The following is a 15,688-nucleotide window of genomic DNA, read 5'->3' on the forward strand; positions in this document are numbered from 1 at the left end:
TGACCAATTCAGTAACGAAATATTTCTGTCCTGGAGAAATGTTTTCACTGATTTAGCCGTATGACACGGTGCTCCATTTAATAATAACAAATCTGCTCCAAAAAACTGGTATTAGTTAGATTTTGTTTAATTAATTTTAATATTCAATTAGTAAGCCTCGTCGTTCTTGACTTTCTTCTTAGTTTTGCATGTAGAATATACCCTATGAAAATGTCCCACGTTTTTATGAACACCCAGTATAGTATATCTGCCCCCGTAGCGGAGCCAACGGAGAGCGAGGGGGGTTAATATATATCCAGAAGTCCGTTAAGTTACTCTCCCCGGATGTCAAGGTGACCCGCCCGCCCGAACGAGAATTGTCACGGCTTGTCGTCGACTCACTTGACCAGCATGTTCATGAGGATGCCAGGTGTATCCGGATCTGGCCTGAGCGGTGGGCTCAAAACATGTGCAGCGGCGTGCCTCCAGCATTTGTGCGCATAGTTCGTGCCGTCTGTGCCGATTGCGGCCGCCAATGTCTCGCCGTAGACGCATACACCATGCTTACGCGCGGTCTCCACTGCCTCCGCGGCGCTACGACTCATCACATGCACTACATACAGTGGACAATTCACCTAAGCATGCAGAATTTCGATCGGTACAACGGAAATGATCTGGTGCCCTTAAAAACTGAAGCGCCTTGTCTTCGCGAAACGAAAAACGCGGCGGGAACGTGAATCGTTTTTTTTTTTTTACTTGTACAAGTGACGAGCAAAGTCGACTTCCGCTAGGGAAAAAAGTGACGTAGATGGGTCTCCCAGCACTTACTAAATTTATTTCATGTACAGGAATAAGTGTTAAACCGAATATTAATATGGCATAAATTTCAGTAACTCCCAAAATTAAATGGTAGGAGGCCTTTCGCCAACCTCACATTTTCCCTTAGCGGAAGCCGAGTTTGCTCGTCGGTGTACACCGCGGTTATGCGGACCACTGGACACGGAATATAGCGGGAGCCAAAAAATTTGGACCTGGAAGAAACGTGGATTTTATTTGATCGATGGCCGTTTTGATTCTTTGTAACTCGTGCAAGTATTCGATATACGTAGGAGCTGGTTTATTAGGAAAGTAGGTGTAAGACCAGTTTTGAGAAAATCGATAAGGTGGTTGCTATGATTACAAATATAAATTAATTATAAATAAACGAGGATGAAAATCTAGACTTACACCAGGTTCAAAATAAACGAGTCATATAGAAAATGAGTTTCTATCTGGATTTACTAGCCAATGCATTGAAGTTATAGAGCTACTGAGACTGCGTAATACAGACTCCTCTCGATTATTGTCTTCAGGTCCGCGCCGGGACAATAATCTTATAGGGAGAAATGCTTCAGACCCTCGTAAATTCGTGTTTTGCCCGAGCCTCGGCAATAAAAGCGGAGGGGCAACAAAATATGCGCTTGACAGGTTTCACGACCCCTCCCCCTCCCAGTGGTAGGAATATTGCCTGGACAATAATCGTAAAAAAAAGCCAGACGATAATTGAGAGGAGTCTGTACGAGGTAGCTAGGCTGTCATCTTGTAAAAAATTCTCGGTACTGCGACTCTGGTCCTTTTTTTGTAGGTTCCATTGTTGTTTGTATTTACCTTTTTCAACAAATATGTTGGACGATGAAATAATTCATCCAGATTATTAGATATTCCGTCTCCAGTGGTCCCCTTGACGTACAAAAATAATCGATCACAGATAAACAAACATAAATGAACTCAAAAGTGCACGTATATAGCATACACTACTAATGGAAACATGGCAGAAGCCGTAAAAAGAAGCGTTGCACATCCATTAATGTCTGTTTCTGCAAAGTACTGTAACACAAATGATTCCTTGCAAGCTAACGTTCGAGAAAGTGCGTACAAGCACACTAAGTGAATACGAATTCGACATCTAAAAACAGTACTTTTATTCGTCGATGTGTATATGTGTGTGTGTTTGAGCAATTTTGCTACCGACTTACCTGGCTAGCTATAACACACGCTCTGTTCACAGCTTCAGCCTCCACTTCCTCAGGGCGTGACATTTCGTGACCCTCTGGCCCCGTAACTCCTGCATCGAGTAATCGTTTCGTGTTCTGAAACAATTTCGGATGTACCGATCTAATGATCTATTTCTGAGGAAATTCGTGAGACGGTGAACTAAGTCTATTCGTGCCAGCCAATTAGTGTAAACTACGTTAAAGATTTACAGATGTAAATTTCTTAGAGTATAATAAATTTTTTAGAGTATTCGAACGTCCTGGAAAATACTTATGGTCACAAATAGATTCCTGTGACGAATAACGAAAAAATACTATAAAAGAAAGTGACCAAGGGTGTACAATATATTTTCTTAGGATCAATAGGTATCATTAATAGTCATTTTAATAGAATCATAACAAAAATTGATCTTACCTCGGTAATGATATCACCATTTTCCGCATGAACCATGGCGATCGCCCCGAGAAGCTTGCATACTTTGAACGCTTCGATCAATTCAGGGTCCCTCAACATGAACATGCCCGCGTACGCCATGAACATCTTAAAGCTACTGATGCCATGCGACAACGTTAATGTCGCCATGTCTTGTTTCACCTGTAAATACGCAACAGTGAACTTTAGACCATTTGTTGAATCAATAACGGTTGGGCAATATTCTTCTACTAAAGTACCTATAACATACAGTAAATCGATGAGTGTTCCAAGGCTCCTCGGCACTGAGCATTAAATATTTTATAAACTAATAACCATATACGATTGAAACAAATATAATTGTCTCCAGAATTCCAAGATCTATCACTTTGCTAAACCTCATTAAAAAGTCAGCGTTACACCTGTGGTCCTCTTCTTGCAGTGCCGAGGAGTCTTCGAGCAATCATCGAGGATTTACTGTATTAAGAAAGAAAGGATGCATACAAGGGTCCAAATGGCCTCAGGCCATCGTTGTTTCTGCATCGACAAAGAAATCTTGCAAGCTGTTCACGGTTTGAACTACAGCTTCGTGTAGAAGCAACAAACCTTCTCTACCAATCTAACGTGATACCTATCTCTACCATCACTGTCCGTTATACAGACAAACCGACAAGCGCCAGCAAATAAGGAGCACGTCCATTTTACCATGCATCCGTACGCGGTACTCGCGATTTCCTCATCCGTTTCGTTCGTTATTCCATTCACGATCGTGATTACAGTTACGAGTCGACGGCACCGCAACAGCAGCTATCGTGATGGCCACGAACCCCAGAGCCGATCTCCGATTTGCCAATTTACCGCGGGACACCTATCCGTTTATTCCCATATTTAGCGTACCAGCCCAGCATGTCCTGTCGCTCAATGGACATACTAGGCAGCTACTAGAGGGGGCCTCTGCCCGTCCATCAGGCTCGGATTAAGATTTTTTGTGGCCAAGGGGTATCAGATTTTCGGGGGGCCCCTTGATTGAAAAGCGTGGGGGGGGGGCGATTTTTTCGTAGTACAGCACAACAAAATACATAAATTTTCAAAAATTGAAATTTATTTTAAGCCCTTGATGCTGCAGTCTCCAGAATTACTATATTATCAATAATTCCCCAGAAACAAAAGGAATTCGTGTATTTATCGCAATTGTACATTTACTCTAAGAGTTAAATATTAATACCAGTAGACTAGTATTTGACTTCGACTCAAAGAAAACGAATAATATTTATAAGGCAAAGGGTTAAATACAATTGAACAACATTTAATCATAACGAAATTGAAGGTTCAGAAAGGGGCCTCCCTGGAACATGAGGCCCGGGGCTACAGCGCCCTCTAGACCCCCACCCTCTTGTTTCAACGCTGCCGTCCATCGAAAGTCTAATGATCCATCACCCGGTAGATCGATCCGCAAACCGATCGAGTCACAGGTCTCAGTTTCTCGGTTACGATACACGACTCTAATGACCGCCGATCAGCCAGCAAGGCGCAATTTTCCAGGCAATTTGCACGGAAGATTTCGATCCTCTAATGGGACACACGGTTGTAACGCTGTTTAATGCTCGTGTTCCGTCACCATTTGTGGGAGGACGATGCTAAGCGCGAGGGAATTGTGAATTTTCAGGTCATTCTCGGGGGAGATTGCATCCGGTCTGGATTTTGAGATTAGATCGTTCTACCGAGTAAACTTTCGAGATCTTTAGCACGAATGTGTAGAGAAGAATAGTACTACTGTGATAAAAAAATATCGGGACTGACGCATTTAGCCCGCTTTATTTTTATCTGAAAATCTTCTGTTTTTTTTTCCATAATTAGTAAGGATTGTTCCTATATATTGGTTTATCTATTGGTTTGGAATTTCTTAATTAATTCCTCCGAGAAATCTCAAGGTTCGTCCAGTGAACCTATAACTAGCCCACTTTAATTCTCTCACCGAATTTGAAGATCGTCATCACGGCTACTGTACCTACTTTTTTTCATGTCTAGACTCATAGTCTGCAAAGTCAGAAGATCAACTTGAACCTGGAACAGTTTCTTTAACCGCCAATGGTTTGGAATCGAGTACTAAAGAAATTAATACAGGACACCCCTAAAGTAGACATGTTAGCACAACCCAGGTTTAATTTGTCTTGTGATACTTAACATTGTCCTCTGAAGTGCGAAAGTAGGTTCATGTAACAATCGTCGTTGAACTTAAGCCTAGCAAGAAACAGGTCGTGCCTAGACATGCTTTCTTTTCCAGGAAGGACTCGTGTTACGGTAATTATCTAATTCCGCGTGACTAAATAGAGTGGAGAGCGCGTGTGAAATGCATCGTTGTGGCGCAACTATCTCGCTTTAGACGTCCCTTGGAAAATAACTAACGCCTCTGATCGTGCGTCTACTGGCAATTAATGTTGCACATTTTGTCTTTCGAAACTTATCGATGAAAATAAGGAAATAATATCGACGCAATTCAAAGTATCCCTAATAATCAGTTGTGTACAACTTTGGAGCAGATTGCCAACAAATAATGACAAACGATGTCTAAAAAAAACCATAGCCATCTGTTTCCACATTTGGCTTATTTTTTGCAGGAAACGCCAGCTGAAATGGTAAAGCAAATTGGCAGCAAGTCTTGCCACATAATCTGTGTCAAATTGAGGGCATAAACGGATCAGAGTCTGCGCGAGTTGTTTATAGCAAATTTTGCATCGAACTTGAAGCCATAACTTTATAACAGGCATTGGATAAAATTTGGCTGACTGAGTATAGTAAAAATTGTCGCCACCTCAGCCCAACATCGACAGGGCGACAACTTTTGCGTTGCATTAACACTAGAACTACCAACGATAAACGCATATTTGCTTCGATCGCTGGACAAACGTGGAAAACTTTTGAAAATTTAGAAACTTAGAAGTTGACTAATGTCTTCACTCTCATATCGTAATAAAAGGTGCAAAAGATCGTTGTAAGAGTGCATTGACCAGTCATTTTGACTGGTTTGATATTTCTAGTGTTTATGCTAGTCGATGTGTTCATAGCTCACTTTCGGGCTCCACGAGGTGACGGCGACGTGAAGCGCGTAATCACAGCAGACCTTCTGATCGGCGACCTCTCTGTACCTCTCGTACGCCTCCAGAAGGGACTCGTCTTTCTGGGGAATCACGAAGTCGATAATGGTGGTCGTGCCGCCGGCCACAGCCGCTTTCGTGCCCTGGTAGAAATCGTCGACCGACTTCGCTCCCATCAACTCCAATTCGAAATGGGTGTGCGGATCTATGCCACCGGGCATCACGTACTTTCCACGCGCATCGATGATCCTTGTCCCGCCCGGTATTACCATAATCCGTCCCATTTCCCTAGGAACAGAACAGTTTTCAATTTTACACCGAGAATTATGTTGAGATGATGATAAGTAAATTTTATACATTTACGACATAAACGATTGTCTAAAGTTCAGCATATTAACACTATCACGACCAGTGGCTACTATGGACACTATGGCTCTAGACATAGCTAAAATGTATTTATTTGTCGGTTTTCGAGAGACGCAGACGAGACTTGGTGAATTGTAGTATCATGAAAATCGAACGATAAAGAATGAAAGCATGCTTTAAATAGAATTATCGTTCGTCATTTTATAATATTCTTGTGGTTTTTTGCAGAGGCTCAGATGTGAACTAAATGAACTTACAGGTTATCTGCACCCGAAATATTACTCAATAAACAGATTAGATAATTATACATATTCTCTCCCATTATTAAGCGTAATGATATTCAAACTTTAATCACTTTCACTCACATTTAACCAATTTTCGTACCACCGAATCCACTAAACGTCAAGATTCGATATACATAATTAATCAGTATTCTCCTATCTAGACCCAAAGGTGTACCGACTGAACTTCTAAACAACTATCTCGTATTTTCAATTACAAACAGAAGAGATTGAGATCTTTCCAGCATAAGTATTACAATACAAGCCTATGAATTCAGAAAACAATTGATCGCAGATAAGTTTGTTCACCAGCCACAAGAGCGTTAAGAATGTCTCCGTTAACCTCCTACAGCCATTGCTGGGTCAACTGTGACCAAATTTTCAAGAAAACCAATTCTAAAACAAAGTTCGAAAAATCAGTCGTTCCAAAAAAAGGCTCACACAGAAACATAGAAATATCCGTGAGGGTCTCGACTAACCCAGCCACGTTCTTCCCAGGATTCGAAAGGAAACCAAATCATCGATAACAAATATCGATCGCGCGTCTTCAACGCCCGGTTCGATCGTTAACGCCTCGAGTAAATTATGTGTCTCGAGCGGACGGCCAATATTAGCGGCTGTCAGCCGTCTATTAGCACGTCCCGATTCTTTGACAGATTACGGTGACCGTCAGCGTGTTATCGGTTCGCGCCAGTACGCTCGCCGCTCATTGATAAAACGACTGGCGTGTATCGCGGCTCGGTTGCGTAAAGCGGCGAGCGAACACGCGAGTTGAATGCTCAATGAAACGTTAATCGACTTCGACGTTGAGAATATTAACACGTTCACCAGGGTAGACGAGTTGGACTTGTCCATATTAATCTGTGTCTCTCGATAACACTGTTCAACAAATAACCTTTTTCCTAACTCGTAACTGGACTGCGGATTTTTATGCAAAATAACATATTCTAAAGTAATTTATAACGACAGGCGGTAATGTCAAAATTTATTTTTCCTCTTAAGTATCTTATTGGGTTCAGACTAAAATAGAATAGTCATTGGATCCGATGACAGTTTTATCCTTTATTGTATTACACAGAGTCCTATACGAAAATTTTGGAACTTCTGTTTTAATTTCTGTTCGGACACATTTTTGGGGGATGTTGCTTCGAAAAGGTCCACCTTTCGGTTTCCAGGGAACTTAGTAAAATCGTGCCAAATACTCCCCAATGAACACATGAAAAAGGTTTTTCGGAAAAATTGAAAATTAACTGAGATAACACTAAAACAATAAATGCAACTTAGTGTCGTAGAACGACCCACTCATATTGCGTCTCAAGTCGTGACATACAACGTCTCATGCTACTGAAATAATTTTTTCTAAAACTGTCCCATATCAGTTATTATATGCGTGACTTACCACACAATACGATACAAAACATACTTTATGTGTCGTCACCATAATATTAACATATCTCATTTAATTTTCAATTGCACCGAAAAACCCTTTACATACCCTCATATGTGAGTATTTGGAACGATTCTATCAAGTTTCATAAAAATCGAAGGCTAAACCTTTTCGAAACTGCAGTCCTTTCCATAGCAGACAGTGCATTTATAAACAAATTTCCTTCCGAATTAGCTGTTATTTTTTTTTTAACTGGAATTAAATCTCAGAAACCATTGCATGAAGTTCTTCTAAAACTCAAAACAAAATGTGACCCAGTGATCATCATCCAAGAATCAACAAAACATTCTCATTTGTGGGGCGTTATTCACATTTGTCACGACTGTTCGTGCTTTCGAAAAGTCACCCTGTTGACAGGTCTGTATTTTCATTCCATCAAAACATTCATCATCAGGACGAAATCCTGCGCAAAATGATTGCGTAACATGTTGTGAACAGATCAGGGGAGGAAACGAGCAGAAACGGTCGCCGCCCGAACGCTGAATGAAACCGAAGCAACAGAGTTTCAAACACGCGTGTACACAACTTGTTTTTATTACGATTGCGTAACGCAGCGACGAGCGTGCCGCGGTTACGCGCAATGTGTTTCGTGGGACTCTTACTTGATGATACCGTCCTCGATGTAAACGTCGGTGGCCACGATGCCGTCGTCGTTCACGACCTTTCCATTCTTGATCAGCAGCCTGTTCTGCGAGCTCTGAAAACATAAAACGAACGGTCGATATTATTATTCACACCTGCTTTTTTTCGTCGTTTCGCAAACAGGTGAGCAGCGAGAATTTGCATTCGAGTGTTTGCAGTTATGATTGTAAGTCGTAAATAAGAGAGAGTTGCCTACACTCCCGCTCGTAAGTATTAGAACACTTATGGAATATGCAGTAAATGTTACAAGATATTATGAAATTGCTCGAGGTTTAGGTGAAATGTTGTTTAAGGTATAGTAAATCTCGATGTGATGTATGTGATCTAAAATATATCATTTTTAAGACATTATATTTATATATAATTAATAAGACGAAAACCAAGAATGATGAAATTGCGTTTGAGGCATTGTTTCCGAGGTATTGACTGTTGAAAGTACGGGAAAAATACATACAGGCGTAAAATACGTCTGACTCGTCGGATTATTCTACTTGAGAGGCGCTCTCTTCAATTATTCCACGAGTTGGTTTCATTCATTTCAGTTTTTTTCACTAGGTCATCAACCGATACCGTGTATCAGCTGGGAATCCATTGTCGTAAGTAGTATAATCGTGCCAGACGAATTTCACGCATTATTTCCCCGTATCTTCAACAATTATTAACTAAGAAACGATATTTCGAATGCAATTTTATCATTCGTAATTTATACAATTAGTTGTTTTGCATTATCACATAAGAGAACATCGAAATAAACAAGCATCACTTTAACCGTCACTCTGTGCATAGTAAATTTCCCATAGTCTGTGCACGGGGTCAAGCTGACCCCATATATATTTTCATATATTTTTTAAAGTTTTTCTTTTAAATAGTTATTTTTATTTTATTTTTATTAATTCATAAGAAATATTTTTTTAATAATGTGTGTGTAAAACCTTAGTTGAAGCAATTCTAGTTGCCTGGCATATTTATTTGGTGCAAAACCTTATTACGTCGCATATTACAATGACTGCGATCCATTTGACCCCAATGCACAGCATGAAGGTTAAATAACTAGTGAATAAAAATAAAATATTCTAAAAATATTTCCGCAGTTCCTTAGACCCTACCAGTTAAGGGTTAACACCGCTGTATGTAATTAAAAATGAAACATTACCATCGAGTCAAAGTGACTTGAAACAGTCGTTAAAAAGATTGAAAAAAAAAAAAGAAAAGAAAGAAGCCGCAATTCATTCGACCAATTTCACAAATAATGATCGAGACCTCTTTTGCAATCCAGGAACAGCCCCCCAGGGCGCGTGTATCGTCCTTGATATTCGTTTGCAGCGTGCGTCCCAACATCCGGTGGCGGCCGATTAACGTGCGTGTATCGCTCCACGCTATGGTATACCAATCAGTATACATATAATAGAAGCTACGCTTCACGCACTTCCGCCAATGCTGGATTTAGAGCAGTACCGGAGAAGTCCGCGATGCGCTCTGACTGATAAGCGCGTGGTGGCTAGCGTAAAATGCCCAACGATCCATCTTTCCGTTCGAAAGAATAAGAGGATTTCTCTTCTCTGGCCGTTCTGTATTTCCTTTCCACGGAAAAACCGGGCGTTTTTCACTGACCTAGTCCGTGGGATTAGCATACAATCACCAGTGCTAACTAGGCTCGCCATATACGTATTATTTTCAGACGGCCAGACGGAAACGGTTGCTCAGCTACTGCATTTAAACCCGTCAAGGGAATGCTTATTCTTTTATTCGTTACGAATTTGCTCGAGATTGCCCGACGATAAGATAATTAGACGAATAATCGTCGGTGGAAGCGATACGAGTAAGGATCTTGGGATTGTTCCCTTTTGAGGAACGGAATGGAAGGAAGTAGGTAGCCTCCTGGCCTGTTTAATTATACACCCACTTATTCAGAAGTGGCTATAAGGTATGGACAGACGGCTGTACTAGAATCACTTCGCACTTCGAGTGTCGACGAACGATTAGAACTCCCATATGCACAGGTGGGCACAATTCTGACAGCAGGGATATATTGCTTGCTGCTGATAGTTTGACGCTTTAAAGATTTTTTTAAGGTTTCAGATTGTTCGATGAATATTGCCGAGTTTAGTGCAGATTTATTTAGATGTACACGTGGATCGGTGGGATTCAGAGATGGGCAATCTCATTATCTAGATAAAAAGTTTCGAATAACGAATAAAAGATAAAAGAAAGTATTTCGTTATTTTTAATTGTTTAAACGTGGAAATTTCAATTTTTATAATAACATAATACTTCTTTATGAATGAATCGACATTTGTCGAACAAGTAGTTAATTTCGTTAACTGTTTAAAGCTCAGAACGACACCCTTAGATACTGCTGCTTTTCACTGTGTATTATTCGAATAAATTCTTCCCAACACTGGTTGGATTCTACTAATTTCAATGGTGTTACTTGAAATTTTGATATGGCATTAACGGAAGGGACACCATGTATCTATAGGTCTCCGATTTTAATAAAAGTTTTGGGACAGGTAGTAGGTTTCTTCCTCTTTACAAGTTACCCCTATAGTGACAGATACTCGAAAACTTTTCAGGAGCTAGGAGCACAGAAGGAGCCACCACAAACTGAATAACACAAAAAAAAAAACATGTAAAATCCAGTATTCTCCTGTAACTTCCCCCATCATCACCGAACAAATGTCAGCTTTATGTTTGGTAATCAGAATTACGATGACCAGATCAAAGTACCCGAGGATTCGTGTTTCGATCAGACATTCAACAGGATGCTAAGTGTCGTAGACAAAAGGAACATACAAAACGCGTAAATATCGTCTCAGCGTGGGGCAAATTGAAAAGATCCGAGAGAGAAAAGGGTCCAGACTGCATGGAGGACTTTTGACAACCAACCCCGAGGCGTTCCCCATCCGGGCAGAGGATAAAAGTGGATAGGGGAGAAGATTACGGGAGGGGCCAGAGCAAGAAGGGAGTGAAAAAAAAAAAAGGACAATCCGTTGGTGATGCAGCCACCACCCACGTTTCGCTACCGACTTTACTTCCGCACCCTTTCTGCACGATAATGCAACCCGTGGTGCAACAAACGGCTACAGAGGGGCTGGGGCCTCCACCCCGTGAAATTGCTTCGACCCCCGCGTGAATCTAAACCGCCGTTAACACCGAGGCCCTCGGTGAAATCGATCTAAATCTGCTTTCCCCTTCTGCAATGCTGCGTGGCGTTCGTTAAATCGTATCCACAATCCGACCATATCATGAGACATTCATTGGAATTGCATTTGCGTGGGGTGTCAATTGTCAGGTCAGATGATGTTGTCCTCGATTTATATAGGATTGTAAGGATAGTCGGCGGTGAAGTGAAGAAGTACAGTAAATCCTCGATGAAGGTTCGAAGACTCCCTGGTAGTGAACATTAAATATTTCATAAATTAATGACTCTAAACTCTCTGGGGTCCTCTCCTTGTCAGTTCCGAGGAGCCTTCGAACACTCATGGAGTATTTACTGTAGATCTATCAGGTGTACTTTTTCCATGTAGTGTACTATGGTCTTCAGGGTCATATAAGGGTAGAAATAAATTCTCAGAAATGCATTCTTGTTAATGGAAGTCATATTGAACACGAGATGTAGTCTTATTACTACAACATACTTGTAAATACAATATTACGAAATGTTAAACTTATTTCTTTTATTTCTGCCCTTGTATGACCCTGAAGACCATAGTATACTACATAGTTGAACTCGTCTTAATGCCGGCTTTCATATAGTGTAAAAAAATATGTAAATTCCATTTAAAAAAATTAAGGTCACCTTTGTTTCCAGAAAAATATTAAAAATACAAAAACATTAGATACGCTATCATGTTACTAGTAAAATATACTAAACTTCCTTCTCTTCGGTTTTTTTCCTAATGTTCACCGTTTACGAAAAAAAAACGATGGAATTACCGCGAACACCCTGTAGATTCAAGTCTTAATGTCACCGACTCAACGGCTAAATTGTCCTCCTCGACAAAAAGACAACACGAAATAAAATTACAAAAGTTTAGATTGTTAACAATAATGGTACAAATATCACACCAATGCAAGCTTCTTTATATAGAAACTGTCAACACTGCAAGTACCTTTAGCTTCTACACTCGTGCCCAAGTCCATTAGGAACAAAAAGTGTTCAGAAACTCGAACTGACCACATGACCTTTTACAACCTTCAGGTGAGTATAACGACCTCCCGAGGTTCAGTCACTATTTCTGGATCAACCTTTATGAACGTCCCGGTCGTCTACACCGTTCTATTCGCCGACAGACTCGAAGAAACGCGATGCACACGTCTTTCTTTAAATTTTCCATCTGAAACGAGGGTAACCTTCGGTGACGGCACGACTGTGAGAATCGAATGGGAAACTTCACGTAGGCAGAGACCTTGTCATCCGCGCGGTATAGTTATTAAGCACGGGAGTGTGAACATGTGCGTTTCATGTGTTGGAGATCTCCGGTTGGATATTTTCAGCGGACAGCGGCTTAAAATACTACGTCAGGCTCCGTTAGCCGGCGTGATTTTTGTAAAAAGATATGCTCCCGAGGACTTCAAGCCTGCGGGCTTCAATCCACTTCGTGATACTTTGACGGTCCCTTTGCAAGGAAAAATCGATGTCTCGACAGATTTGAGACTGTCGAACTTGTCTGACGACGTTCCGACCAATTTTTCTGATTCTTTCTAACTTAACCCGTAACTGCTCCTAAGCAAAGGAAAACCTATAATAATAGGTACGTTCATACTGCTAGCCGATCAAATTGACCGGCACGCTTAAATCGTATTTTCTCTATGTGTATTTTCGAGTTAATAATAAATGGTAGTAAAATAAGAGACGCGAGGCTTACTCCCCGATGAGGGGTATAAATTTAGCCCCCGAGTCGGCTTAGACACTCTGTATATAAACACTGAATCTTCGAAATGTTAAGCTTTATTGGACTCCCGCATAAACTCTGTCCCTCCAGGTCTTTTATTACACGAAAACAAGCAGTTTTTTCGTCTCGTAGAATCTGTTACCGACACTGATTAGAAAACATAAAGAGTGAATGGTAAATACATCATGTAAATCGGAGTTCAAGTCTTTTTTGCTAAGTGAAATTCTTGATTAAAATACTCCTATCAAAGTTCAGAACTCGTAACGACGTAATTACTACACAGAATGTTAACTTAAACCTCTCCTTGAATCATGTTATACTAGCCAAACGAATTTCCGATCGGACAGTTAGCAATAGAATAACATAAGCTGATCACTAGACTGCGGATTTTATGCATTTATAGCCTACAGGGCTCTGTGAAATACAAAACTTTCATCGGATCCAACGAGTTTTTTATTTTATTCCGAACCCAATAAGATGCTCAAGAGGAAAAATAAATTTCTACAATTGCTCCTGTCTTTATCAATTACTTTAGAAACTTTTATTTTGCATAAAAATCCGCAGTCTACTGATCACGTTTAAGCGAACGATCACAGAAAACACAATACTCTGCAATTCTCGGTCTCTTGATTTTAGACAGTGTTATATTACCATAACAGTACAGCCTACCTAAAAAAAAGTTATCAGTAACTTTAATTTATTTTATTATGTCCATTTTTTTAAAAAGAATTATTCAAGCTAACAGAATTTTATTTCCATGGTATTTTTTTCAAAATATAAGCTTATCGTGTTTAATCCTTCAACGAACAACACTCGCAAGTATTAATCGTAGGCCTGAAGCTTTCCGAGCTGCCATATTGTCGTAGTCGCGTTAGAAACTCGTCGGAGTTTCGCTCCTTAAGTACAAACCAGCGGAAAAATCCCTATTTGTTTTTTCATCATCGTGAAAGTAGCTAATTATCGTTCCTCTTCGATTTCGCGCGGCTTGTAGGCACGATGAACACCCGTAGCAAGTAACCGACGAAGAAATCCGGCTTTAATTGGACCGCGTGCCAAGCGGAACACGCCCCGCTTCGGGCGACGATGTTTCGGAGCACGCGACTCCGTTCGCGGCTAACAAACCGCGAGAGCTTATATGTATACAGAGCACAGAAGGCGATTCCATCGAGGGGGTTGAATCGACCCGATAAGAACGAACGCCTGGCAACTTCCACCGAAATGGAGTCGCTAGAGGCCCGATAAGATCTCTCACTTGGACGGCGCGCGCGATGAGGCGAATACCCTCGGGAGGTCTCCTTGGAAAGCGTTCGAGGGGTATCGATTTCACCTGTATTTTCTTCTTTCGAGTCGTATTTATCCCTTGTATTGTGTTTTATATCTGGTCTGCGGATTCGTTTCCTTCGCTGACCATTTTCACACTGGAAAAAATATTAGAGCATCGACTGCCACAGTGAAAAAGGCTGTACGTAGACAGACATACTCTACTTTGTTTTTAAAGACATAAATCGTTGAAAATGTATGCTTTTTGTTAATAGAGGCTGTTGGTAGTGTTTCACATTATACTGCAATATTAAATATTACGAAAAAATTTTATAACTTTGGAAAGGGAGGGGGGAAAAATCTAATTTTTTTTTCTTGTAGGGTGGGCCAAAAGCCACTTTTTACTGTCCAGGGGGGGAGCAAGTGCCTGGCTACGCCCATGATTCTCATGGAACATCCTGTATTTCGATTAAAACGGTTTAAAAATTTGGTAAAAATCTTAAATTTAAATGATTTTAAAATCCGTTGAAAATTGAATGATATCGATTCTACCCGCAAATGATAGCTTATTGTATAACGAATACAGAATGTTCATGACTTCGTACTATAGGATAAATTGTCTTGTTAAAAAATTAGTAGTATAATATAGTGTTTTGTGAACGCATTATACCGAGCGGCAACGCGACACGAGCCTCGTCAGACCCTCACACATTGCGGGTTTAAAGAAGACCCCGACTGAACGGTGGAAGGCACTTAAGAAACCTGTAAAAGAAGCCGTGTTTACAATAGAAAAGTTCAAACGAGATTCAGGCAACACCTAATTATCTAAAAATTACATTTGGTACACTCTATTACATACTCTATTTTTAAATGTTTTAAAATTTTATTTTCATGAGGGTGCTATGTATATCTAAGTCGTAGAAATAATTTCCCAATTCTGAATTTAGATTACATTGGAGACATTCCAAAAACACGATTAACACAATAAAAGTGAATGCTTAGTCTGTTAAGTAACTGGATAATTAACTTTTTATACTTCCGATACAATTGTCTTCGTTCTTCGAGGTCTAAGTTTAGTCCAATTTACACAAACATGCTGACGGAAGAATATGTTCAAGTGCGATCCGTCCCCCAATCGTCCTTGAGCTCGCGTAATCGAATAAAACTGGGGATAAAAGAGAGAGAGAAAAAAAGGCCAATACCAATACCACCTTCGCGCTCTAATTTCCATGTGTACACAAACGGGGAGTCGCAGCGGAAACGGTAACGCCGGGTCAC

At 40.5% G+C, this 15,688-nt stretch overlaps 1 protein-coding gene across 2 annotated transcripts in view; it reads right to left on the minus strand.

Moving 5' to 3' along the window:
* Positions 1 to 15,688, minus strand: part of LOC107188058 (dihydropyrimidinase) — a 30,736-nt gene that overhangs the window by 9,893 nt on the left and 5,155 nt on the right. Inside the window, exons 2-6 of one of the 2 annotated variants that reach the window (XM_015576297.1) lie at positions 8,216 to 8,310; positions 5,495 to 5,807; positions 2,428 to 2,607; positions 1,995 to 2,108; positions 382 to 614 (exon numbers count right to left, since the gene is read on the minus strand). In XM_015576297.1, the coding sequence (XP_015431783.1) occupies positions 382 to 614; positions 1,995 to 2,108; positions 2,428 to 2,607; positions 5,495 to 5,807; positions 8,216 to 8,310 (935 nt within the window). The remainder of the gene's footprint in view (positions 1 to 381; positions 615 to 1,994; positions 2,109 to 2,427; positions 2,608 to 5,494; positions 5,808 to 8,215; positions 8,311 to 15,688) is intronic. The other variant, XM_015576306.1, reaches the window with a different exon arrangement.

Source organism: Dufourea novaeangliae, unplaced genomic scaffold (genome assembly GCF_001272555.1).
Source record: "Dufourea novaeangliae isolate 0120121106 unplaced genomic scaffold, ASM127255v1 scaffold16, whole genome shotgun sequence".
Taxonomy (NCBI): Eukaryota; Metazoa; Arthropoda; class Insecta; order Hymenoptera; family Halictidae; genus Dufourea; species Dufourea novaeangliae.